Genomic DNA, 27,077 nt, shown 5'->3' with positions numbered 1-27,077 from the left:
CCTGACGCAGGCATCCTGGAGTGTGCAGGGAACACTGGCTCCCTGCTGGGCCACACACAAGCTGTGGCTCCTTCAGCAAGTTGCCTTTCTTCTCTGAGCCTCTATTTTCCCTTCTATAAAATGGGTAGTAATAATAAAGCCCTTTTTACTTTGTATTGTAGTAAGATGTGATAAAGTCAGAAAAGCTCGTGTCACGTGGACAGGCAGCTAATACGTCTCGTAGTCTGAAGCAGGATGCCTTTGGTTCACATTCTGGCTCTGCCGCTTTGTAGCTGTGTATCCTCTCTGAACCTCAGTCTCTTCTTCTGTAAAATGGGAGTAGTAATGGTACTGATATCAGAGAGCTGCTGTAAGAATGAAATGAGGGAATAATAATAGCACCTACATTGCAGGCTTGTCTTAATGAGTTATCCCACGTGAAGTGCAGAGAAAGGTGCCCAGCACATAGAAAACACCCAAGAAGGGTGAGTTGTCATGTGGGTGACTCAGCCTGGGGAGAATTGTCCCAAGGCAGGTTAGTCTTTGCATGTGTAGCCCGGCCTGTGACCTCTTGCCTAAAATCTCCCAACCACCCTGCGATTCTCGCCTTCTCCTCTCTGACAGCCTGTTTGGCATAGTTATGCAAGGTTGGCTGGACGCAGGTGTTCGTGACCCCAGGCAGGGATGGGGTTACGGGCATGACAACCCAGACCTGCACCCCCCACACCCAGGCTTCCTGAGCCCTGTGCCCTTCCTGGGAAACTGACAGAGCCAGCTTGTCACTGATTCTGGCCTTGACGCCGATGAAGTCGAGGGGCAGCTCTGAGAGTACACACCTGAGACCTGAGTGGGGAGGGGCTAAGCTGCTGGGCCAAAAACCACAGGTGCTGACTCATGGCCTTCAACGGGCAGGATAAAGGAACTAGCCCAGGGACTTCCTGCAGATGCAGGGACGAGCTGACCGGACGATGGCACAGGGGACAGTGATCCATGTGGCCCCAAAGCAGCCCACTTATGCTGTGTGTGTGCTGGGCACCAGTACAAAACTGGATGTCTACAGGTGAGTGGGGAACATCTCAGGGGTGGGGGGTAGGTCCAGTCATGCTGGGTGAACAGGTTCTGATGCACAAAACATGTGGTGGCTCAGGCTTCAGGCTCCAGCCTCTACGGCGGCTACCACATAAGACCTGAGCAGCCCCAAGACATTCCCGAACTCAGGACAGTGGATTCTTTGCTATGTACCAGCGGGGATTCTCCAGGGCCTCACGATAAATAAATTATTACAGGGCAAACAGAACCATCTCCTTCCATTATTGAGGCAATGGAAGCTCAGAGAGGGTCTGTGACTTGCCTAAGATGACACAACAAGTGTGTCTTGGAAGTAAGGCTAGACCCTGGACTTCACAACCCATATACCTGGTTCATGGTGCAGTTTGTGACCCCACACCTCTCAGGTAAGCCTCCCTCTGTGGGGGCATAATGGTGTGGGTGTAATGAGACAGGCTCTGACACGAGAAAGGCTGAGGCGGGAAACCTGGCCCTGCTCTTAGCTATCTGGGCTGCTTTGGATAACTGAGCTTCAGTTTCGTCATCTGTGAAATGGGATTAATACTCACTTCCTAGGGATGTGAAAGAAATGTGAAAAACCATGTAAATGTTTGTTGAGTACTTAGCACCGTGCTGGGCATATCCCAGGTACTTGTTCATTCATTCATTCATTCACTCATTCATTCATTCATTCATTCATTCAACAAATACCAGCTGAATACCTGCTATGAGCCAAGCCCTATGTGAAGCGAGATGGGCTAGGAATGCTCTCAGCAGGTGCATATGGTTGGCATCATTGTTGTTTGTTAGTAACAGTACTGGCAGCCCCTGGCTTCCTCCATCTCAGGCTGGGCATCTGCGGTCCAAGAATGGCACCCACAGGAAAGTCTGGGACATCTCCTTAAAAGTGTCACTTGTGGCCTGAACCAGGCAGCAGGAGAACAGCAGTAAATGTCTGCGTGTCCCAGGACATAGAGGGGAGGCAGGACACTGAGAGGATGAGGAGTAAAGAGAGAGCGGGCCTGATATCATCAGAGGGCCTCTCCCTCAGTGAGACATTGAGCCCTGCCATTCAACCCCCTAAGATCTCACATAAAAATGGCTGACATTTACATCACACTTCCTACACATAACTCTTTCAACAGCCTTTACTGTTATTCCCACTTCACAGAAGGAGAAGCTGAGGCTCTGAGAAAATTGAGTAACCCACCCGAAACCACACAGCTAGTAGGTGAGAGAGCTAGGATTCAAATCTCTGCAGCCTGGTTCCGGAATCCTCCTCCATCCCTGGACCAGCCTGTCCCATCACCTCGAACCTGCCTTTCATAGCAGTCCCCAGCCAGTGCCTTTGGCCCATCTCCTGCACAGCCACCACCCTCGCTGTGGCCTGAATTCTCCTTCTAGAACACATCTGGGATTGGTACGCCCTGCTCAGCAGCATGGCCTCCTTGACCCCCTCCCAATACATGTATGCCTCCACACCCTTGCTCAGCCTGTGCCCTCTGTCACTGGTCTCAGAGCCCCCAGGGTTAGAAAGACAAGGTCATAGAGACAGAAACAGACCACAAGTGTGCGGACACCTATTCCAGATCTGTTCTTACAAACTCTGCTTGTAGTTTTCATTCTGTGTTTGTTAAGTACTTTTCCTATAGTGGGAGGTACATTGGTTATATTCAAACAAAATTCCACTGACCTGAGATGAACATGGAAACTTATCCAGGGCCTTCTGTGATGCTTGTGGCTGCAGTCAGGGTGGTATCGTGACCACAGCTACTATGTGCCAGGACCTTCTGTCATGATTTCTAATCCTCACAGGAACTCTGCAAGGTCAACACTATCATCATGCCCATTTTAGAGATTGAGTAAACTGAGACTTCGAAAGGTGAAACCACCTACCCAAGGTCACACAAATCAAAGGTGGCAAAGCCAGGAGATTTGAACCCAGGACCATCTGATCCTAAGTCCACCTGTCTCCACAGCACACACTACCTCCAAGTGCTGAGGGGTTGGCCTCGCTAGGCACTGCTGTCTGGTTGGTGGAGATCATGCAGCTTCCATAGGGCTTAGAAAAGGCCTAGAATGGTGTGGGGCTGTCTAGAAGTTGCCGACCACAGAAGACGGTGGGCATTCTGAAGCTGTCAGCCATGGGCTTCTCCGCTTTCTTCTAGGGTCTCCTTCTGAACAGGAGACCACTCAGTGTGATGGGGGGAGCATGGAGAAATCTGTTAGTGTCTCTGGGCCTCAGTTTATCCATCTGTAAAATGGGAAAATTAACACCCACCCTGCTGGATTTTGGTAAGGATGAAATTATAAAACGCAGGCCAAGTGTCCGGCAGAGTGGTCCCGTTTCCTGTAAGGGCGGCATGTGCCACTGAACATGAGAGTGTGGCAGACACTAAGCGTGGCCCAACTGCTGGTCATTGGTAAGGAAATGTTGGATGCAGAAGTTGGAGGAATGAGGTCACTCGTCTCGGGCCAAGATCTCAGTGCTGCCTCTACAGAGGCCATCTGAAGTGACAAGGAGAGTCAGCTCCAGATTGTCTTGTAATAACATACGTGGGTGCCGCCGCCACACAGTGGAAAGGCTCGTATATGTATGAAAGTCCCTAGAGTCAAATCCCAGTGGTGCCACTTCCCAGCTTGGCCTCACCTCTCTGCACCTCACTTTTCCCATCTGGCAGAAAGGTGGCTGTGAAGCCTGGAGAGCGTGGCTGTAAATCGCTGGCAGGTGGCAGACCCACCTGTCTGCATTCTTCTCCCTGCCCCGGGCAGGAAGCCACTCAGGGCAGAGCGAGCCCAGGTGCCCATCTGCCTTCCAGCCTCATCGCATCTTAGTACCTCACATAAGACACCTGGGCGTTCCTCTCCTCCAGTTGAGCAAGTCTATTCACTCTGGCGCCGACTTCTGTGGCTTTCCTCATAAGAAAATGGCAATAACAGTGCACTGCCATGGGTGTAACACTTTATTTGTTCTGCCCTGTGCGTCCTTTCACGATTCCCTCAGATTCCAGTCAAATTCGGGGTCATTCAACAAACCTGTCTTAGCATCTTTTACAATAGTGGTTCTCACACTTGAGAGTGCATCAGAATCGCTTAGAGGATGTGATGAAACCCAGACTACTGGGCCCCGCTCCTAGAATTTCCAATTCAGCAGTACTGGATGGGCCCAAGAGTCTGCATTTCTAACAAATGCCCGGGACATTTTGTTGCTTTTCTGAGCACCAGACTTAGAGAACGCCTGGTTGCAGTCCTCAGATGGGCACAATGTGATATTTATAAATGTTTACACGTTGTAAACCCTTAGCACAGCAGGGCAAGGTGGATACAGAGAAAGGAGTAGTCAGGATGTGATGGAAACGACATCAGGCTGGGCTCCACATGGACCAGGACCTGCCATTGTCAGTCCTGTGACTTGGACTTGTGCCCTTCTGAGCCTCAGTTTCCTCATCTGTAAAATAGGAATTACAACACCCCACCTGTAGGACAATTGTGAAAATGGAGGCACATGCAGCTGGCTTCACCTCAGTGGAAATCAAGACAACCTGAGCACCACCATCTGGACAGGAGAAGGTGCCAAGCCTAAAATGTCACTGAGGCAACAACATTCCAAATGCCAAATTCCTGAAGAGAAAGAGGAGAAAAATACGCCTACTTGTTGTGAGCTAATGTCGTGGCTAGATTCCCAGGGACTTTTTCTGTTTGAGATGTGAAAAAGCCTTTTTATAGTATTTTCACCTTTAGCTATTCATATCCACATGACAAGGCAAAAATTGCCATGGCTGTTTTTTTAATCTATGAAATCCTGTCACTTGCTTTTTCTTATTTCTTAGGAGGAAATTGATTTTAGTTCCAGTGTTTTTTGATTACCTGCCACCTTTCTGGAACCCAGCCATCCCATCCCTTGAGAGAGCAGGGTTTTAAGCTAAGGTAGAATGAGAGAAGTTCTGTGAAAGAAGTACAGAAAGGGAAGGCGTATCAGTTTCCTATTGCTGCTGTGAGACATTACCACAGACTTAGTTGCTTAAAATAACACAAATGCTAACTCTCAATAAAACTGGGGAAAAAAATACAAAGGTATTATCTTACAGTTCTGGAGATCGAAAGTTCAAAAATGGGTCTTACTGGGCTAAACTTCATGGAGCTCAAATGAAGGTGAAAGCAGGGCTGTGTTTCTTTCTGAAGGTTCTAGGAGAGAATCCATTGCTTGCCTTTTGCAACTTCTAGAGGCTGCCTGCATTCGTTGGCCCATTCCAGCAGTTGCACCACTCTGGCCTCTGCTTCCATCATCGTTTTCTCTGATTCTGACCATTCTGCCTCCCTCTTGAAAGGACCCTGTGGTTACATTGGACCCACCCAGATAATCCAAGATAATCTCCCATCTCAAGTTCCTTAACTTACTCATATTTGCAAGTCCTTTTTTCCATGTAAGGTAATATACACATATGACAGGTTTGGGGGATTAGTATGTAGTCATCTCTGGGGGGCCATTATTCTGCCTACACACAGAGGAAACCTCATTTTGAGAAAGAAATCCCTCTTGATTGGAGTGATGGGGAAAGGATTGGTTGGTGGGGGTCCCATTGAGATGGGTCTCTGGGGCTGGATTGGATTAAGAACTTCTTAGATTGTGATCAAAGAGTACGCTACCTGTACTATATGTTACCTATTCTTTACCATTTGTTGAAACTTGTTTTATGACCAATTACATGGTTAAAATTTTTTTTAGTGATCCGTGTGCACTTTGCTTGGGAAAATGTATATTCATTAGTTGCAGGACACATAATTCTATCTATATCCAGTAATTCAAGCTTAATTGTGTTGTTAATTTTTTTGTCTGCTTAAGTGAGAAAGAAGAGTTGAAATCTTTAACCATGATGGTTGATTTGTCAACTTCTCCCCATATTTTCTATCAAAGTTTACTTTATATATATTGAGGCTATATTATTAGGTGTCTACAAGCTTAGGGTATTTTCTACCGTGTTTCCCCGAAAATAAGACCTAGCCGGACCATCAGGTCCAATGCGTCTTTTGGAGCAAAAATTAACATAAGACCCGGTCTTATATTATATTATACAAGACCTAGTCTTTATTATATTATATTATACTATACTATATTATATTATATTTCATTATATTACACCCGGTGTTATATTATATTATATTACATAAGACCCAGTCTTATATTGAAATCGTGAGACTTTCTTTCTGTTTCTCACAACCTCCAGACCACCTCACAGAATTTACTGCCATGGTCAAGGTCAGACTGTTTGCTCTCTGGTTTTGACACTTTTTGGGAAAAGGAATAATATTCAGGGAGCGGTGGTGGGCCAGGCCGTGCCACACTGTGTCTCTCTGTGCTCCCCATCTGTGTCTTCCACAGCTCTGCCCCACAGGGCTGCACGTCCTTTGGCATCAGTGCCTCCCCAGGGGTGGTTGTGGACGTTGCCCACAGCCCTCCAGCCAAGAAGAATCCCACAGGTTCCTCCAAGTGGCCCCTGGACCCTGGGCTGGAGGTGAGCCTGAGGATGACAGCTGCCAGCTGTAGCACAGGCGACCAGAAGGTAAGTGTGGCAGCAGTGGTGTAGGATGTGTGTGCGTGGGGGGGCAGCAGGTTTCAGCAGCTCAGCTATTCAGTCTGTTTCACATTGACCCACAGCCCCAGCCCTGATAGAGTCTCCTCTCTGCAAAACCTCACGATGGCTCGTTCCAGCCATAGCATCCTTACAGACAATAAAGGGATGCCAAAGGTTTATGGAGGCCAGGGTTTTGATTAAATTCATTCATTCAGCAAATGTTTAATAATCACCTACTATACGCCAAGCACTGCCAAGCACTGGAGATACAGAAATGACCAAGGCAGGTGAGGTGGCTGCCCTGATGGAGCTTACAGCCTATGGATGAGGGCATCCGATACAGTACAGGTAAACAATTACAGATGGTGGTGAGGGCTTGGAAGGCCACGGCCAGGCAGTTAGACGCTGAGACCCCTTCTTGCCCATCTTTGCCTCCGAAGCAGCCTGCCCTGAGCTGGCACATAGCAGTTTGTTGAATGAGTAAAAGAAATCGTTAGTGGTTTTCTGCCCTCCTATAGGTTCGGATTTCATACTACGGACCCAAGACCAATCCAGTACAAGCCATACTCTACATCACTGGCGTGGGTAAGTATAAATAACTGGGGTCCTGGAGTGCCCTCCTTCTTCCTCTCCCCCTCCATACACACAACCCTGCAAGACATCTCTCCAGGAGAAACCACACTCTGGAGCTTACTTTAGACTGAACGGAGAAAAAGGAAATTTCTAGCCAGTCACATATCTGGGTGTTCATAAATTTTCTCTCCCTAGTCGGTGAACCACAAAGAAATACAACTGAGGAGAGAGGGTGTTTGCTGGGAGCTTCAATTCCATGCTAATATTTTGTTTCTCAGCTTAGGAAGTGGTACACGGATTTTCAATATATGAGTCTCTAGACCTTTTTGACACTTCAACTATTTATAAGGAAAAGTAGATGATGACACTGTCTTATATAATAGTAGACTAGTGTTTTCCAAATTCCATTATTTACATCCCTTCTTCACCATTTTTGCCATATCAATGATCTACATGGACTCATATTTATTTACTATTCTTTTTAAAATAAAGTACATTTTTAACGTGACCTCATCTGGAACAATATCATGATCTTATTATTATTGAAATGTGCATTAAATATATGAACAGCATGTGAAACCTTCAGGTTTCATTTCATTAATGAATTGTATTCATTAGTACACATTTATTCTATTAATACACATTTTAATAATAAATAAATAAGAAGAATATAGCAGTAAATGTATGCCAGGCACTGTGCTTAGACATCACAGTTAAACCTTACAACAATCCAGTGAAATTGACATAATCATTATCCCATTTTACAGATAAGGAGACTGAGACACAAAAGGTAAACAGACTTGCCCAAAGTCACACAGCTGGTTAGGAAAGAAGCCAGGAAGACTTGGTCACTAAGTACTATGCTTTCTGGTCCAACACAAATACCCGGATGTGGATATGTTGAAAAAGTCATGCGGCTCCGTCTCACTGTCAGCTCACAAGGTTACTGGATTACACTGTTGGCACACAGATCTATGTCATTAGAATGACAGTGTAGTCATATGTTCTGATGAGCGTGGAAGGGTTTACAAACATGCTTTCTCAGCCATGCCACTTGGACAGAGTGGGGTATGTTTGGGGCTATGATTTGTCCCCAGTACAGTCACCGCACACATAATGAAGAGCCAGGTGGGGCTGGAATAACCATTGTCCTCCACCCCAAGGTCACTGGGGGCTGGAGTTGGGGCCAGAGGTCTCTGAGAGCCTGGCAAGGTGTTCACGCAGGAATTTCTCACCAAACATCCCATTTGGGGTGACTGGGAATTCTTTCTGAAACCCATGAGGGTGGCTAAACATGCAGGGTCTGGTTGACATCACAGCTGTGGTGCGCCCCACCTCTCAAAGGAGAATAAGAATAAATTCCAGCTCTGCTGTTGGAATTTCAGACTTCTTCTTGGGGGACGCAGGGGTGTCTTTGAACCTGTGTCTCCTCTGAAGGGGAGGGAGAGAAGCCTTGGTGCAGAGTATCCTGAGGAAAGGATTGTCCATTGGGGTCAGGCTGAGTGCCCCCACCCTGTACCCTTACCAGTTCTCTCCTCTTACTCGGCGGGATTTCAGAAATCTCCTTGAGCGCGGACATCACCCGCAATGGCAAAGAGAAGCCAACCAAAGCCAGGAAGGACCAGGTACTGCTCAACCTTGACTGACACCCAACATTCTCCCTTTAACTCCGCTGGATTCTCCTCTGGCATCCCCTGGTGGTGATGGGATGAATGGCGGTCGGTATCGCATACCATATCTTTAACTGCAAGGCACAATTTAGGAAGAACAAGAAAAAGAAGGAAATTAAAATCACCGTTACCATTTTGGTTTACGTATTTCCCATCTTTTACAAAACTAGATTTTCACTGGTGCTGTTTCAGAGAATGTGGTGCCCTATTGGAAAATGCAGTCACTCAGTTAATACAGAACAGAGAGAAAGTTTGCAGGCCGGTCTCAACTCTAGCACAAAAATCCCCTGCCCCAGGCTTTAACGAGTGGGAGAGATTCCCATGAATCTGCCCATGTGGGTGAATACCATGTTTCCCCCAAAATAAGACCAGGTCTTATATTAATTTTTGCTCCAAAAGACACATTAGGGCTTATGTTCAGGGGATGTCATCCTGAAAAATCATGCAAGGGCTTATTTTCTGGTTAGGTCTTATTTTCGGGAAAACACGATAATAGAAAAAGGAAGAAATGGCAGGGGGCAGAGTGAGGAAGGAGCCAGGTGGGGGCAAAGAATGCATGTTATAGAAAGGTAGGTGATGAGGGGTGTAGGTGATGAGTAGTTTTAACTGGGGTCCATGGATAAACCTCAGGGATTCCCAGAGACCCCCAAATATGCCTGCACAATTTTATGCTGTGTGCACTTTAGGAGGAGATGACGTGTCAAAAGATTATGATCCCTTTGTTGGGTCAGTCCAAATTCGGAAAAAGAATTACAATTCTGAGAGTGGAATCTGTCATATGTCCCACCCCAGTCATTCCCAGAGGGCCAACGCTCTCTTACAAAGAGAAGACGTCATCACTATTGCAGCCCCATCGGGAGGGGCTGCATAATTTGCTTTGATCTTGGGACAAACAGTAACTGGCTGCTAAGAATAGCACCTATACTTTAGTGAGGGAGTAATTAAGAGTTCACATACGAGTAACTCTTTAGATTAGAATCTTGGCACAAATACCTATCTGTTTGGTTTGCCAATCCGACAGTGTTTTAAAGCTGTAAATGCTCCTTTTTTAAGTGGATAAATTGCATTTTTGGTGAATTTGCTTATGACTTTTGGGGCAGGCAAAAATCCACTCTCGGAACCAAAGAATTACTTGATGTGGGAGCAAGATGTACAAAGGGCATGAGGCTACTGGGGTGCTAGGGACAGATGGCCATGCTTTCCCAGGAGTTGGAGGGACATGCCCAGGTTCCTCAGTGAGCCCCGTCTCCACTGGGTGTGTCCACAGAGGACCTGGACCTGGGGCCCTCGCGGGCAAGGCGCCATCCTGCTGGTGAACTGTGACAGAGACAATCGCAAGTCTTCCGCTATGGACTGCCTGGATGACAAAGTGCTTAACAGAGAAGGTAAAGACCCCCAAGAGCTAATGGGAAGAGAGCTTGTCTGTTTATAAAGCCCTTGGTCCTGAGCCTTGTAACTGCCCTCAGAAATCAGGGTTATTAGAAGTATGTCCTTGTTAGTGTATGCATTGTATCGAAGGAATAGACAAGGGTCCTGAGAGGGCAAGTGACCCGTCCAAGGCCACACAGCAGCCAAAAAAGAACTGGGACCAACACTGCGTCCCAGTGCCTCCTCCAGGCCCCTTTCCATGTCCCGGCCCTCTGCCCAACCCAAACTTCTGCTCTTGGGTCAAACCTGCGGCCCGAAATAATTTAAAATGGAAACCTGAGTACTGCCCCAAACTCATGTCAGAGCAACCCCAAGCCCCTGCCATATGCTGGGCCCTGCTCTGACCACTTCAGAATTATTGATTCATTCGATCCTTCAACACAAGGCTCAGAACTATGTACTGTCCTCAACCCCACTTGACAGATGGGGAAACTGAGGCATGGGGAAGTTAAGCAATTTGCTCGAAGTCACACAGCTACTAAGTCACAGGCTCAGGATTTGAACCCGGGCATCCCAACACCAGGGCTGATTTAAGGTCCCAAGGATGGTGGTGGGGGGAGGATCTCTGCTGGCATACCTCTGAGGTGTAGCCAAGGTGGAAGACACATTGCCACCTGCCCTGGATGAGGGCACTAAGTGGGTGAGTCTGGCCAGCCGGCACAGCGGCTATGGCCTTCTTGGGGAGTTGCTAGAATAGCATAGATACAGATGCATTTTGACGTTGCATGCAGTTGGCCTGGCCTGATACCAGGGGACAGCCTCTACACAGCGCCAGGCACATAGTAATAATCACATGGCCAGTACCCTTTGTGGGCACTCCCAGGCTGCCGGGCACGTAATAAACACTTTATACTGATGACCTCACTCTTCTCTCTGCATCGGCACTACCCTTAGCCCTGTTTCCTGATGAGGAAACAGGGGCACCAAGACCTGAAATAACTCCCCCAAGCCCACCCAGATCCAGGGTTCAGACCCCACCAACTCCAGTGCCCTTAACCCCCATGATGATTGTAACCCTGTGACTATTGTCCAGCGTGGCTCTTCCCACACCTTTGTCAGCCGTTACTGCAGTTGGTTCACAAACTTCACTTCCCGCTTAGGCCCAGGGGAGAAACCTTTCCACTCATTCATTCCACAAATAGTTATCACGCACCTGCTATGTGCTACTCATTGTTTTAGGTTTTCTAGGTCCTAGGCGCTGGGGACAGAGCGATGAACAAGATAAATGAGGTCCCCGCTCTGCCGAGCTTATATCCTAAGCTCATCCTAGTGGGAGAAGATCATAAACTTGATTAGCTTTAATTCCAAAATGAAAAACATATTTTAAATACTGGAAAGAGCATAAAGAAAATAAAACCAGGTGACATGCTAAAGGGTGGTCTGGTAGAGGGGACAGGGGCCTGTGTCTCAGGCCATACCTTCCCGTTCCAGAACTGCAGGACATGTCCCTGGTGACCTTGAGCACGAAGACCCCCATGGATTTCTTCACCAAGCATCAGCTGGTGCTCCACGTGGCCAAGTCTGAGATGGACAAAGTCAGAGTGTTTCAAGCCTGGCGTGAGTTGTCCTTGGCTGTCATTTCAGTGTTCCCTTCCTGCCCCCGTTATGGGCACAGACTCTTCACCCCCCTTTGGAGAATAATTCCTGAGCACCTACAATGGGCCAGGTTTCAGGAACCAAGGACAGAGCAGTGAGCAAGATGGACAACATCTCTGCCCACTACCTCCTGGAAAGGGCACACAAACAAAATGCAAACCAACTAACAAGATGATGTCTGGAGCTGGTGAGCCCTGAGAAGGAAATAACTTTCCTCCCAAAGACTGTGATCATTTTCTCTCTCTCTCTCTCTCTCTCTCTCTCTCTCTCTCTCTCTCTCTCTCTCTCTCTCTCTCACACACACACACACACACACACACACACACACACACAAAACTCTTGTTTAAGGAGACTTTTGAATCCAAGCTGACTGCCGATGTTATGTTATCATTTGTTCTCCAACATTCTGCTAATCAAAGCCATCAGTAAGTTTCAGCAGCTCACGAGCACGTGCCACTGAGTGTCAGGCTCGGTTCCAGGCGAAGGGCAGAGAGCAAAGACCATAACAAAGTCCCTACCCTCATGCCACTTTTGTCTCAGTGGGTTGGGAGAGATGATACGTAAAATAACTAAGTGAAACAGTGCATCAGATGGCATTAAATGCTATGTCGAAGAATGCAACAGGCTGAGGGGTGGAGTCAGGGGGTGTGCAGAGAGGGTGGCCCAGGAAGGTGTCCCCGGAAGGTGTCCCCATAAGGTACCATTTGAGCAGATGGAGGTGTGGGAACAGCCGCACAGACTCCCAGGGGGAGGGCATTCCAGGCAGAGGGAACTGCAGGTGCACAGGCCCTGTGAGCTTGAAGAAGGCAGCAAGGACAGTGCTCCTAGAGGACAGTGTGCAAGGGTGAGGTTGGAGAAGAAAGGGCAGAGGGGCAGGAGGCAGATGAGGGAGGCATGAAGTGCCTCTGGCTTCTAGTCTGAAGGAGATGGGGGTGCCCCCTGATGGTTTTGTGCAGAAGCACAACTTGATCTGAGGCACAACTTGGTCTCACTTACAACAAACCAACTCCTTGCTCTGCTGAGACATCCCCTCTTCCAGGAAGCTTTCCCTGGCACTCTGGGCTTCCCTCCATCACAACACTTATTACCATCTGTGATTTTGACTGTCTTTGCTCTTCCCTACTCATCCAGGAGCCTGCACGCTCCCTGGAAACCAGGATGGGACTGTCTCCCTGGTCTTCCCAAGTATCAGCTAAGAACAAGTGCTCAGAAATAAATGAATGAACAAACGAACGAACCATAATAAATGAACCCTAATGTATATTGCACTTCCTATAAAATTGGGAGTGGCTCAGGCACCCTGGTTACTTCATTCCTGGACCCTCAGTGGGGAGAGGTGCAATGTCCCAGTTGAGGCTTTAGTCCGTTTTTCCTAAGGGGAGGCTCTACCCAGATGTAACAGTGAGGGGCCCTCGGGGGGATGACATGTGGTGGCCCTGGGAAGGCATCCCAGCACCTGGGAGAAGAAGGGTCTTCAGAGGCCGAGGCGCAGACCTGAGCCTTCCCTGCTGTCTCCTTAGGGAAAAAGAAGTCCTCTGAATACAAGGCGGTCCTGGGACCCCAGCAGCCTTCTCACCTCCTGGAGCTCCCAGGCGGCCAGCATCGCATAGACTTTTACATGGAGGGCCTCGCTTTCCCAGATGCCACCTTCCCAGGCCTCGTTTCCCTCACCATCTCCCTGCTGGACACATCCAAGCCGGTAGGCAAAGATGGCAGCAGAAGGGGACCTTGGGCTTCCAGGCAGTGGCCCAGCAGAGGAGGAGTGGGTGCAGAGCCCAGTAGGGGAGGCGAAGTAGATGTTGGACTCTGGCTGCTGTAACAGCCTCTCCCCTGCCCCTCTCCCTACAGGAACTCCCCGAGGCCCTGGTGTTCCAAGACAGTGTGGCTTTCCGCGTAGCCCCCTGGATCATGACCCCCAACACTCAGCCTGCAAAGGAGGTGTATGTGTGCAGGTGAGGAGCGCTGGGCGGGGGGGGGGGGGGGGGGGGGGGCAGAGCACAGACACACCAGGAGGAGGAGCCCAGGAGGAGGAGACCGAGACCCAGGAGCCCAGGGTTCTGGCCGCAGGCCCATAATGCACTTGCTGTGTGAATGGGGAAAAAGTTGCTATCCCTACTATGACTGACCGAGGGCTTGTGGCTTGTTTTGGAACCATTAAAAGGCCAGGAAATTACTGTTGCTGTTTTTGTTATGGCTGTCCCGCCCTGATGAGGGTTGAAGGCTGCTTTAACTCCTGCTTTGGGGCCTATAGAATTTGCTAGACCTGCAAGATGAAATCCCTCAGTCCAAGAGCCAGGCTTCCAGAGTTTCTCAGAGTGTGGCCCTTGGACCCTCTGCACCAGAAACCCCAAGAAACTCATTTAAAATTCACCTTTCTGACCATCCTCTGAACTGCAGGGTCTTGTCTCTGGGGATGGGCTTACCTCCATTTTTGAGAAGCTGCTCTGAAGAGCCTTGGCGTCCAGCCTGCAGTCTAAGAGCTACTGTTAAATATGCAGGGGCCTAAGGGGGTCCCTCCTCTCTCCTCTTCTGGTTGCTTCTGGGGCAGAAGGGGTGAGCATGTAACCTGGTGGTCAGGACACAGGATGGAAGCCAGAGGGGCCTGGGTTCTAATCCCAGTGCTGTCCCTAAATGGCATGACTGAGCATGGACTGCCCCACTCTGTCTTCTCCTCAGTGGAAGGGGCTACCCGCTATTTCTTCTCATGGATTCTCATGAGGGTCCAAGGAGATAATGCTTGCTGAGAACAGAGAGAGAAGATGAGCCAGGCATCTCCGTTCAGGCCACAGCATCTCCTGCACACACCCTGTGTGCCTCCCCGACTCCGGACAGGCCTCAGCTCCTACCCCCCTGAGGGACCCCGCTTGCCGCCTCAGAGCCAGGTCAAGGCCCCTGGCCACTGACTTCAGAACAGTAAGGAGCTTCTTTTCTGCTCTTTCTAGGGTATCTGAAAATGAGGACTTTCTGACGTCATTGACTGCTCTGACCAAGAAAGCCAAGTGCAAGCTGACTGTCTGCCCCCTGGAGGAGAACAAAGAGGACAAGTGGATGCAGGTCTGCGGCCCTGTGGGGTGGGTGGGCTGGGGCGCACAGGTGAATGTCCCTGAGCTCAAGAGCAGCTGGGGAACCCAGCTCCAGGGGGCTCCGCCTGGGGCTGTACTGGCCACTCTTCTTTGGATGGGCAGGGAGTTAGTTAAGAGCCTCTGAGGGTCTTTGCATGAGGGGACTCAGGCAAGTGACTCAACTGACATTCACAGCGGGCTGCTGCATGTCCACCATGGTGGATGAAAGCCACCTCTATGCTTTAAAAACTCTCAGACGACCTCTGAAGTGATTCCAAAGTCAGGCAGCTGGAGCTCAGCTTGTCCCTTCAGTGGCCCTTCCTCCAAGCCAGCCTCTGTGCTCTGCCACTGTACCAGGCCACAGCACTTTCCATGACTCCTGTCTCCTCCGCCTCAGCCTGCCTCCAGGGCCCTCCCAACCTGCTCACCTCCCTCTGCCGGTGCCCGCCTGCCACCCCACCGGCCACACTGTATCACCATCTGTTTCCCTGCCAGGCTCCCCCATTGTGCCATGAACTCCCTGAGGCGAGAGCCTGGTCTCATTCAGCTCAGTGCCTGGCACAGGGCAGTGCCAGTGGACAGTTTATGGGTCGAGCCAAACTTCCTTGCTACACCCTTGCTTTGCCTCGGGACTCTGCCCTTTCATGCCATTTACCCTGCTTCCGTCTGCATACCCCAGACCATGCTGTTTCTTCTCTCTGACAGTTCTCCCCATTCTCAGCCCCCATTTCCAAATCATACTTGTCCAATCCCAGCTCTAAAGCTCTCCCTCTGTAAATTTCCCCAATCCCTCCAGCAGAAATCCATCCCTCTTTCTTCTAAGCCCCCAAATAACACCCTCTCTCTCTTTCTAGTTACTCCCTCTGTGTTAAACCAGGTTGAACGATATGAAATGGCTGATATGCCACCACTTTTGACCCACAAGAATGGCAATTTCATGTGGTGATTTATGTTCAATATCACCACTGCCGGCTAGAATACAGGCAGGATTGGCACCTGATTCATTTCTGAGCCTACCCCCACCCTACTCCACTCTGCCCCACAAGCTAGGCTGGGGTCTAACCTGCTCCCCTTTAGGGCAGGGTCACTTCTACCCCTGCCCTCCAGGCCTCGGCTCAGCAGTGCTTCCTTCCCAAGTCTTCTCTGACCTCCCAGCCACATTGGGACCCCCTCCTCTGTGTTCCTCCCTTCCTTCCCATCGCCTCCTAACATGGGGTGGTAAGTGCCCAGCTCCCCGGATCTCTCATTTGGAGGACAAACCTGGAAGCTCGCTCACTGTGGGTTCCCAGCACCTAGCCCCGGGCCTCACCAGGCGTGGGAGTGAAGGGCCCTGCAGGTTTTCAGAACACGTTTGTGTAAACACAAGACAATAAGCTCTGCTTTCTCGGAGCCCCTCTTCTGGGGTCCAGCACCCCACACAAATGTGCCCTTGGCCACAGGGGGAGAGAGTGTGGCTGGTTCCACAGCCCCCATCTCTGTGCAGGATGCCAAGACCCAGGTAGCATGTGTACCAGCCTCCCTTCCATTCTCTCTGCCCAGGATGAAATAGAGATTGGCTACATCCAAGCCCCACACAAGACGCTGCCGGTTGTCTTTGACTCCCCCAGGAACAGAGGACTGAAGGAGTTCCCCATCAAACACCTGCTGGTAGGTGCTGGTGAGGGCACCAGTGGCTGAACCCCCCTTGCTTTGAGGCCCCCTTCCTCACTGCCTGTCTCCCCCACACCCTCCCCTCCCCTCAGCTGAGCGTCCCAGCTCCTGCAGGTACAATTCCTCCTCAAGCAGCGATCACACAGGTGGGCAGTGTTATTTTTGTTATAACCGTGGTGAGATCTGGCTCTTCCTTTGGCAAAACCCTTTCCAGCCGTGCTCACCTTGTCCTCTAGATAACCCTCCAAAGATGTAGGTCAGGCTTGGGCATTCTTGTTCCACTGAACAAGAATTCTGAACAAGAATCCTTGTTCTTCCTGCAAGGTTAGGGTGGGGCTGGGACGCCGGAACCTTCCCCAATGCTCAGCTGCAGGCTCTGGCCTTTGGGTGGGGTTTGGCCTTCAGGGAGGGCTCTGTCTGGGATATGGGGGCGGGGGAAGTTCAAGATCAGAGTGGTCATTTCCTAGATGTGACTTGATCAGCCAAAGACTCTACATGTTTGGGGGATGGGTGGGGGTGACTTATTGTTAAGTCAAGCTTGACGAGCCTGGCACATTCCTGCAAACTCAGCATAAACAGTTACATTTCCCGAGCACGCATTCTGTCAGTCACAGGGCTAAATTCCTTTACATGCACTGACTCGTTTAATTTGTCTGACAACCTTTGATGTAGTTGCTGTCACTCGGCCCATTTTATAGATAAAGAAACGGAGGTTCAGAGAGGTGAAGCAGCTTTCTGAAGGTCACACAAAAAGAGAAGGGAGAAGTTGGAATTCAAACCAGGCCAGTCAGGCTCCATGCTTTCCCAGGAAGAACCCAGGCCTGCACTCTGAGCCCTGGCAGCCCCTCGACTCCAGGTGCCCAGGAAAAACAGATGAAAGAGTGTGGGGTGCAAGGGTTGCTGTGATGAATGTCTTTCCAAGGAACACCCTGCACCTCAAGGGAAGGGGAGGTGGCCCTGCCCACACGGGAGGCTTTGTGAGGAAACCTGAGTTTACCTTGTCGGAGTCTCGCTCACTCTCCTGGGCTGAGTGGTGCCGGTGTAGAGATCGTGGTGAGTTCACAGTTCTCTGTCTGCCACAAAATGAGGTTAAGCCTGTTTCAGGAGCAATGGGATGAATTAGGCAGGTGTGCTGAGCCTTAGGCCCTTTTTTTGCTTTCGGTCCTACTCTGTTCAGGGGCCTCCTCTCCTACCTTGATGTTCTAAGTGTGACAAAAGGCTAGATTTTTCTGATGTCACAAGCCAAACCTCCGAAGTTCTGCCAGACGGATGGACAGACACATAGACACCTCAGCACAGGTGCCCTCACCTGTCCCACAGATAGCCTTGGATGGAGTTGGGCTACGATGGCCTCTTAGCCGAGCACATCCGTGGTATTCCAACTCAAATCACTCAGGAAAGGAGTTGGAATAAAAGTGAAACTCATCATCAGGCAACACCACCCCCTGCTTCTCCCGCCTCATTGTGGGCCGCTTTCCCTGTCCCTTATCTGGCTCCAGCCCCACCAGCCTCCTCCCTGTTCTTTAAATGTGCCCAACTTGCACTCACCTCAAATGGCCTTTGCATATGCCATTCCCTCTGCCTGCAATGCTCTTCCCAGTTCACGTGTCTGGCTGCTTCTCAGCCTTCAGCTGCGAGCTTCAGTGCCTTCTTCCGTGAGGCTGTTCTGACACTGAAGGTCACCCACCCCAGGCCCTGGCCTCCTCCACTACAGCTCCCTGTTGGTTACTTCCCAAGTGTTATGTTATAAATCACTGACTTGTCATTTACTTTTCATGGTCTGCTTCTCTGCAGACTGTAAGTACCAGGAAGGCGGGGCCCAAGGTCGTGGTGCCCATCCCTGTACACCGGGCACTGCGCACGCAGAGTGACACACACTGGGTGTTCTTCCTGTGAGACAATCTCAGGGAATTGAATACCACAGCTGTAAATGGAAAGCCAGTACCACTCACCGTAAAGTGGAGGCAACCATGAAGTGATACAGAATGAAAACTGAACAATTTCAGCTTGAAACAAATGACAGCAAAACCCCGGAGCCACGGTTTTGGTCTCGGTTGTTAAATGGGAGGTTAGCAGGTGTTAAGGAGGGATTTGCTCCACTCTGGGACTTTAATTTTTGACAAGCCAGAAAGAATGGAGGAGAACCAAAATGGCAATACCTAAGTCTGTGCCGGAAGCTGCAGCAAGGAGCCCCTGGGATCATCCTGCATGTCCCACTTTTGGGGAGGGGGGCACTTCTGCAGACAATGGACACCCCTTCATTTGCCTGCAGAAATCCAAGCCTGCAGCCTAGAGACCTGATCCCCTCTGGTGGCAATAGCCAGGACAGTGATTTGGATGAATCTGTCATCCATCCATCAAACACTGAGCACATACTCTGTGCCTGGCCCTGTTGTAGGCACTTGGAATGCATCAGTGAGCAACACCAAGACCCCCACCCCACCTCACGGAGCTGACATTCTAGGCAGGAACAATCTTCAGGGAACAGCAAGGAGGCCAGAAAGAGTGGAGCAGAGCAAGCAAGGAGGAGAGGAAGTCAGAGGTGGTGGGGAGGCAGTGTGGTGAGGGGCAGATCGTGTGGGCTTGTTGGCCATGGGTCTAGCATCTGAGAAACTGGGCGATCATTGCAGGGGCTTGAACCAAGGGAGATTACGATCTGATTGATGTTGTCAAAGGGAACCTCTGGCTGCTTGTTGAGAATGGAGAGCAGGGGCCAAGGGCAGGAGCAGGGAGTGTGGAAAGGAGGCTGGTACAGTACCCCAGATGCAGAGCGGGGGAGGGGTGAGCAGTGGCCAGATTCCGGGTCTATTTTGAGGGCAGAGCCAACAGGATTTCCTGACCGCTGTGAGAGACAGAGAGGGCAAAGGTGACATCAGGCTGTGACCTTTGTGAGAGTCAGGCACCATCCCGTGACATGGGAAGGACTGTGGGAAGAATGGGGTTGGGGGAGGGGAAGAGGAGGTCAACATCTCTGTTTGGGGCAAGTGAGAAATTTAGTCAACATCCACATGAGAAGTCAGGCAAGCAGTGGATCCACGTCTGGAGTTTGGGAGAAAAGTACAGGCTGGAGGTGTAACTATGAGGTTGTCAGCACATGGACGGCATTTCCCGAGACTGGGAGAGATCCCCGAAGGAGGGAGTGAAACTAGAGAATAAAAGGAGACACAGACTGGGCCTGGGGCCCCCCAGTGCTCAGGAGACGGACAGGAAGCTACGGTGAGGTAGGTTCCGAGAGGACACGGCATCCCAAAGGCCAAGTGCAGAAAGTGTGCGGAGGATGTGGGTGTGAGCAGCTGACGCAGAGGCTGCTGGTAGGCACGGAAGATGAGGCCTGGGCGTTACGGCCCATTGGGTTCGGTGTGTGATCAGGAAGACGAGAGCAACCTCAATGGCACGGTGAGGATGGAAGACAGGTTGGGATGGGTCTTAGAAAGGGAGGACAGGACTTGGAAATGATGGTTTTTAAAATAGCGGAGTCACAGGCCACCTTGAGACTTACCTTCTCAGAAAAAATGCAATGAAGCTCACAATTTGGAATCCGCTTTCAGGGAGTCCGTGGCCCCCATGGAGCCCCGGGGTACAGACCATTGATTTGTAGAAAGCAAGAGCTACTGTGGTAGACTGAATGATGGCCCCTCAAATCTGTCCACATCCTAATCCCAGAAGCTGATGCTTGAAGGGACTTTGTGGATGTGATTAAGTTAGGGCTCTTGAGATGGGGAGATTGTTTTGGATTATCTGGGTGGGTCCTGTGTAATCATAACACTCCTTATAAGAGAGAGGAACAGGGATCAGGGTAGGAGAAGACGTGATGATGGAAACAGAGGCTGGAGTGAAGCACTTTGAAGATGGAGAAAGAAGCCACCAGCCCAGATGGCCACAAGAAGCTGAAAAAGGCCAGGAAATGGATTCTCCCCCTCAGAGCCTCCAGAAGGAACCAGCCCGGCCACACCTTGAGTTTAGCCCAGGGAAACTGATTTCAGACTTCTCACCTCCAAAACTGGGAGAGAATAAATGTGGTTGTTTTCAGCCACTGGAATTAGTACGGCATCTGTAGGGAACGGCATCCGTAGGGAACTCATACAGAGGCTGAGAGAAACGTCTCGCCTCCTCGGTCTTCTCACCAGGATTCATGGGGAGATGTCACAGCTGCAACCATTCGGCAAAGCTCATTCCAGCCCCAGGTCAGGGTGTGGACCAAGAGAGGTCACTGTAGAGATAATTCAAATCTTAATCCTTCCACAAACTTGCTGTGGGACCTGAGGACGCCACATACCACTCTGAGCTTAGTCATTTCTCTGCAAAATGAATATAAAAGTGTTATTGGTGGATTTGTTATTATTGCCCAAATTAAGGTTTATGAAGCAGCTAGCATGCATTAGGTTCTCAACAAATGCTAGTCCCTTTTCTTGTCACCTGGTTCAGCGTTCCTTCAACAATCCACAAAAAATAATGGTACCTGCTATGTACCAGCTGCCGACACTTGCTGAATTCCTCCCTGTGGCCAAATTAATCTTTAAACTTGGACCCCACCCTCTCTTCACCCAGAGCCTAACTTCTCCAACTGTTGGCATGTGCTTCTCCCATCTCAGGGTCCAGATTTTGGCTACGTGACTCGAGGGCCCCCAAAAGGGAACATTACCAGCCTTGACTCCTTTGGAAACCTGGAAGTGAGCCCCCCAGTCACAGTCGGGAAGAAGAAATACCCGCTGGGCAGGATTCTCATTGGAAACAGCAGTTTCCCCAGGTGAGGCTGGGAGGGGCAGAGAGAGAAATGTCCCGGACCCCAAAGCTATAGAAAAGCGGAGGCCAGAGTGGAAGCCTTCCCTACTTGCTCCCAACCTACGAGGGCTCAACAAACTTCAGGGCATGTGAGAGGAATCAAAGTACAGGGCAAGGAATGCAGGCTTCAGATCCCAACAGACCCAAGATCAATTTCCAGCTGTGCTACTTACACTCTTTGGGTCAGTGAATATTTCCTGAGCACTCACTATGTATCAGGCACTATGGGAGGAGGTGGGAAGGAATGCAGCATGAACGTGAAAGATAACTCCCTGCCACTATTCTCATGGGGGAGACACATCATAGAAAAGCAAACAAATAAGATTATTTCAAATAGTGAGGAAAACAAACAAGAGAGAGGCAGAGAAGGAGGGGGAACTACGTTAGTCGGGGTGACCAGGCAAGGCCTCTCTGGGGAGGGGGCTTATGAGCTGAGGCCTGATGATAAGAAGGCCATGGCTGTGTGTAGACCTGGAGTAGCGGGTTCCTGGCAAATGAAAGAGCATGTGCAAAGGCCCTGAGGCAGGAATGAGCTTAGTTGTGTTCAAGAAGGCCAGAGTGGCTTAAACAGATTGAGCAAGAGGAAGAGCAAAGGCTAGATCACAAAGGACCCTGGAGGAAACTGAAGCTCAGAAAGGTGAAGGAACATCGGCTAACAAGAGATCACCACTTCAGGTAGGACCCACTCCAAACCCCATGTTTACTCACAACACCAGCAGCTAGGCTGAGTCAACAGGCAGTGCTTTCTGAGGCTAAACTCTTGTCCTATTTACCTTACTGACTCCCTGCCTCCGTTTCCCCAATAGAACTGGGATGACAATTCTTAAGTTCCTCAAATGTTATGGGATATAATAAAAGCAACTCACGCTCCTGATTCCCTTTCTAAAGGAGAGCCCTAACCCCTTTGCCAAGACTTCAGTCCCACAGAGACGTCCCTGTTGATCCCCCCCAATCCCCTCCCATAACACTCCTTTCATCCTGTGTGGGCAGCGCTAAGAGCCAAGAGATGCACCAGGCCTTGCAGGACTTCCTCGCCGCTCAGCAGGTGCAGGCCCCTGTGAAACTCTACTCCGACTGGCTGTCTGTGGGCCACGTGGACGAGTTCCTGAGCTTCGTTCCCGTGCATAAGAAGGTGCGGTCTGAAGGAAGCTGCCTGAAGGAAGCCACAAGCCTCTTTCTTGCGTTCCTAAGCACAGCTCTGCCCTTTGCCTGGGAGAACTGACGGGGCATGCCCGCCTGACACTATTTTTCCCTCCCCACCAGGAGGGAGGGGGCATGGAGGGAGGGGGCATGCCAGCCTGGGTCCAAGCCCCTACTCCCCGAGAGCCCTCCTCCTTGGGAGCCCCATGGGCAAAGCTGTCCTCTGACCCCCGTGTTTCTGCCTCCAGGGCTTCCGGCTGCTCCTGGCCAGCCCCAGGTCCTGCTACAAACTGTTCCAGGAGCAGCTGAAAGAGGGCCACGGGGAGGCTCTGCTTTTCAAAGGAGTCAAGAGTAAGTTGACCATGCCTTGTTCTTCCATCTGGTCACCTTCCTCTCTGCCTGCATGTGGTCTCCTATTGCCACATGGAATCATTCAGGCAACAGATATCTTTTGAGCACTTACTGTGGTTCTGGGGATGCTGCATGAATTGGGCCGAATAGCTCCCTGCCCTCAAGGCTCACAGTCCAGGGGAAGTGAGTCAAGAACACAACTACAACATAGGGAATCTGGGGGGCGGCGGGGTTGAAATGGAGATGGGGGAGTTTGGGAGGAGATCAAGGAAGGCAAAGACCAAGCAGGAGCATGAGAGATGAGCAGGAGTTGGCCAGGCAAATGGGCAATTGGATGAGAGGAAAAGAGATATTCCAGAGGGAACAGTGAATGCAAAGGCTCAGAGGCAGGAAGAAGCAAGGTGTGTTTAAGGACCTGGAAAAACGTTCAGTCTGGCTGGAGCAGAGAATGAAATATTATTTTTTTCAGTAAAGTGCTCAGACAGTAGCCAGGATCAGAGGGTGAGAAGTCTCCATGGCTGAGAGTTTTCACCTAATATCTGTAGTATATCGTGTGGCACTGGGCAATCGTCTCGCCTCTGTTTACCCCAATAAAATGAGATTCCTTTGGAGATAAGAGACTTTAAAGGAGTGAGAGCTACACTTTTAATGAGAACTTGCCCTGATAAAATATTGTATTTGAGGCATTTGCCTTTCAGATGTTCACAACAAACCTGTGGGTTAGGAATCATTGCTGCCCCCATTTTATAGATGGGAAAACGAAGTCCCCACTGTACCTTCTGGGAAGAGGGAAACAGACCTCTGAATTCATCTGCATTTTTTTTCTTTTTCTTCATGACAGACAAAAAACAACTGAAAATAAAGGACATTCTGTCAAACAAGAAACTGAGAGAACATAACTCATATGTGGAGGTACCAGCCCTGGAGGACACCCACCCTCCCACCCCCTTCCCTGAGGTTAGAGGCACAAGGCAGAGGCCTCCTGGGGCTCTGCTGGCTCCGTGGTGAACAGCCTGGGATTTGGGTAAATGTGTGTGATGTGAGAAGAGTGGAGAGCTCAGTCACCACTACAGAAATACACACAAGGTGATCCATGGGAAAGCTGGAGTTAGGGAAAGACAGACGAAATGCTCAGAAACGGGATCAGAGGCAGGAGAGAGGCCACGCACTGGAGTGATACTCCAGAGTGACTGGAAAGAGGGACAGAATGGGAGCAGGTGGGAAGAAAAGGAGGTGTCCAACACTCCTTCCTGACCCTGTCCCTGTTCCTCCCCTGGCGGTCCCCACCCCGCCTGTGTTGGCTGCCTGGTCAACTCCTTCCCCTTACCCCTCCCCCAGAGCTGCATCGACTGGAACCGGGAGCTGCTGAAGCGGGAGCTGGGCCTGACAGAGAGGGACATCGTGGATATCCCCCAGCTCTTCAGGCTCCATTGGGACTTCCCAGGGACTCTCAAGGCCGAAGCCTTTTTCCCAAACATGGTGAGGAAGTGGCCTTTGGAGGTAGCCCACCTTTGCCAGTGGCCTGAATCACAGAGGCCAGCTGGGCTCAAGAAAGCTTGCTTGTCTCCTCCTCATCCACTTGGGGTTTGCATAGCCCCTGCGGGCTTACAGAACTGCTGTGGGCATCTCATAGGCACCCTGGGCATCAGAGGTGATCATTACCCCCAATTGACAGAGGAGGCACAGAGAGTGGAAGTCTCTGTCACAAGAACACACCGCTGGCAAGAGGTGGGCTTCAGAGCCAGGGGAGCAGCTGCAAAGCGCATGCTCTAACCCACAGGCTGCACTGCCCGCTATAGGCTTCCCCGTAGGGGATGAGGTAGGAGTGGGGTGGGGGGAACAAGCACAGAACAAGACGCTCTCCGATTGAGTTAAGCACCGTGAAGGGAATAAAGGTGGGGCACCTTTTCAGATTGGATGGTCCAGGAAGGCCTCTCTGAGGAGGTGAGGCTGGCCCTGGGGGGCTGGGTGAGACTCACCTGTCCGAACGGTGGAGTTGAGGAGGATCCCACCTTTGTCGAGAACATTTAGCTGTGACCCCAAGCACCATTTTAAGTTGTTGCTTGCGTTGTTATTAATATCATTCCTCTGCCCTGTTCTACTGTCTCTTCAAAGAATACCCAAGGGCTAGGCAGAAACTTCACCCAGTTCTACTGGGGCCTCTCGGCCACCCCCTCCTGCCTGAGCTGGGGTTACAGTTCAGGGAAGAGCACGGTGGTCTTCAAATTGTGTTCCCTGGGGCCCTGGGGTTCCCAGGCAGTGCCTCAAATTCAGTGGATCGGATTTTTATGTTTTACACACTGAAGTTCTGGAAAAGATTTTCTTTAGAATAAAGGATTTCTTAGCCAAAACAAGGCAGGAGGGGGCACTGTCCACTCGCCCCCTGAATAAAATTCTTGGCCCCAAACATTTGTTGCTTTCCCATTGAACCCAGCGAGGTTTCCCAGCTCAGGAGAGAAAGCTGGTGCCCATGACCGGGAGACGAAGCGTCTCAAATGTAGTCATCAGCTTCACTCAGGACTAACACTGTCTTCACTGTTCCAAGCCCCTGGCCAGAGCCTGCGCACAGCCATGACTCTCCCGGGAGCCCACCGTGGGAGGTGGGGGTGGAGATGTGGGCAGGGAACAGGCAGAGAAACCAAGAATGCGGGGCACTCAGCATGGTGTGTGTCTGTGTGGTGACGGACACGAGAGGCCCCTTCAATGACTCCTGACATATGTGTTCTTATGTAATTGTCATAGCAATGGAAATGAGTTGGGCTCATGGTGCTGAAAAGGCTCAGAGGGGTGAAGTGGCTTGCCTAAGGTCACACAGCTATTGAAGAGCAGAGCTGGAATTCAGACCCACATTAGCCTGGAGCCAAGATCCTGGTGCTTGCGTCTCACCAGGCCACCTCCCAATATAATGGAGGAAACAGTCAATTGCATAAGCCATACTATATGGAAAGTACCACAGAAGTGGTCGTCGCTTATTCATTATTCAGCAGATATTTATTAAGTGTCCACCATGTGTCAGGCACTGTACTGGGAGCCATGGGAACATACAGAAGGACTAATCGCTAGAGTTTGGGGATTCACACAGAGAGTGTTGCATGTGAGTTGGGCTCAATTAAGTAATAGTTTTCAAGGAGGTGGCCGGTCGGGATGGACCCGGAGTCTGACAGACTTGGGTGTAAGTCCTAGACTAGCTGGGTGGCTTTAGGTAGCCCACTTTACCTGTTGGGCCTCATTTCCTCATCTGTGAAGTGGGGCTGTTCTAGCCAAAGGTCAGAAGAAGGGGGCACTTGGGGAGTGATGCAGGCTGCACGCTGCGGCCCCTCACCTGGGATCCGACCTCGTTGCAGGTGAACATGCTGGTGCTGGGGAAGCACCTGGGCATCCCCAAGCCCTTCGGGCCCATCATCAACGGCCGCTGCTGCCTGGAGGAGAAGGTGCGGTCCCTGCTGGAGCCGCTGGGCCTCCACTGCACCTTCATCGACGACTTCACTCCATACCACCTTCAGCATGGGGAGGTACACTGTGGCACCAACGTGCGCCGGGAGCCCTTCTCCTTCAAGTGGTGGCACATGGTGCCCTGAGCCCAATGCCCTCCCCCCCCTTCCCCAGCATCCTCTCCCTTGGGAAGCTCCTGGCCAGAGGCTCTGGTCCCCTGCAGTGTGGCAAAGCAAAAGTTCTTGGGGATATTTTGGCTCCCCAGAGGGTGGCCACCCTCCCAGCAGCAGCTTGCTTCCTTCCCCTGTGTCGCGTCTAAAGATCCCAAGACGGTCCTGGCATTGCAGACTCAGCTGTGCTATGAGCCGCTGCAATAAAGTTTTATTATCACTTTGTACATGCGGTCAAGCTATCATTCATTCATTCAGTCAGTCAGTCACTCATTGTCATGGTTAAATTGAATATTATAAACGTGAAGGTGCTACCAGGATATGTCGAAGGCCAATGTCCCTGAGTGTGCCTAAGAAAGGTATCGTCGTTCATGTTGTCCTTTGAGAAAAAAGCAGCAGAGGAGTGATGCTAGAGCCCCAGGGGGACATAAGAATTTGACCGTGTCTCAGTACCCCCGACATCAGTGAACATTCCTTGTCCCCCATTTGTAGTTTTCAGTCCACCAGCTTGAAAGCCCCATACAGCAGCTCTTGCCCCTCTTATTGGCAGCTGTGCCACAGGCTATATCTATCAGGGTGTGGCGCATAGTAGGAGCCATGGGGTTTTGTGGAACAAAGGTATTT

At 50.6% G+C, this 27,077-nt stretch overlaps 1 protein-coding gene across 1 annotated transcript; it reads left to right on the top strand.

The window, feature by feature from the left end:
• The first annotated feature begins 925 nt into the window (after positions 1-925).
• On the top strand, positions 926-26,680 carry PADI4 (peptidyl arginine deiminase 4). Its single transcript, XM_081056057.1, has 16 exons — positions 926-1,039; positions 6,407-6,587; positions 7,118-7,184; positions 8,730-8,797; positions 10,110-10,227; positions 11,702-11,827; positions 13,387-13,565; positions 13,715-13,818; positions 14,809-14,920; positions 16,468-16,575; positions 21,171-21,325; positions 22,351-22,492; positions 22,749-22,851; positions 23,693-23,763; positions 24,190-24,330; positions 26,196-26,680. Exons 1-16 carry the CDS (start codon positions 948-950, stop codon positions 26,427-26,429), a joined length of 2,001 nt encoding a protein of 666 aa, XP_080912183.1. The 5' UTR covers positions 926-947; the 3' UTR covers positions 26,430-26,680.
• The last annotated feature ends 397 nt before the right edge of the window (positions 26,681-27,077 follow it).

This window comes from Rhinolophus hipposideros (assembly GCF_964194185.1).
Source record: "Rhinolophus hipposideros genome assembly, chromosome: 8".
NCBI classification, from domain to species: Eukaryota; Metazoa; Chordata; class Mammalia; order Chiroptera; family Rhinolophidae; genus Rhinolophus; species Rhinolophus hipposideros.
This window is presented reverse-complemented; position numbering and strand designations above follow the sequence as displayed.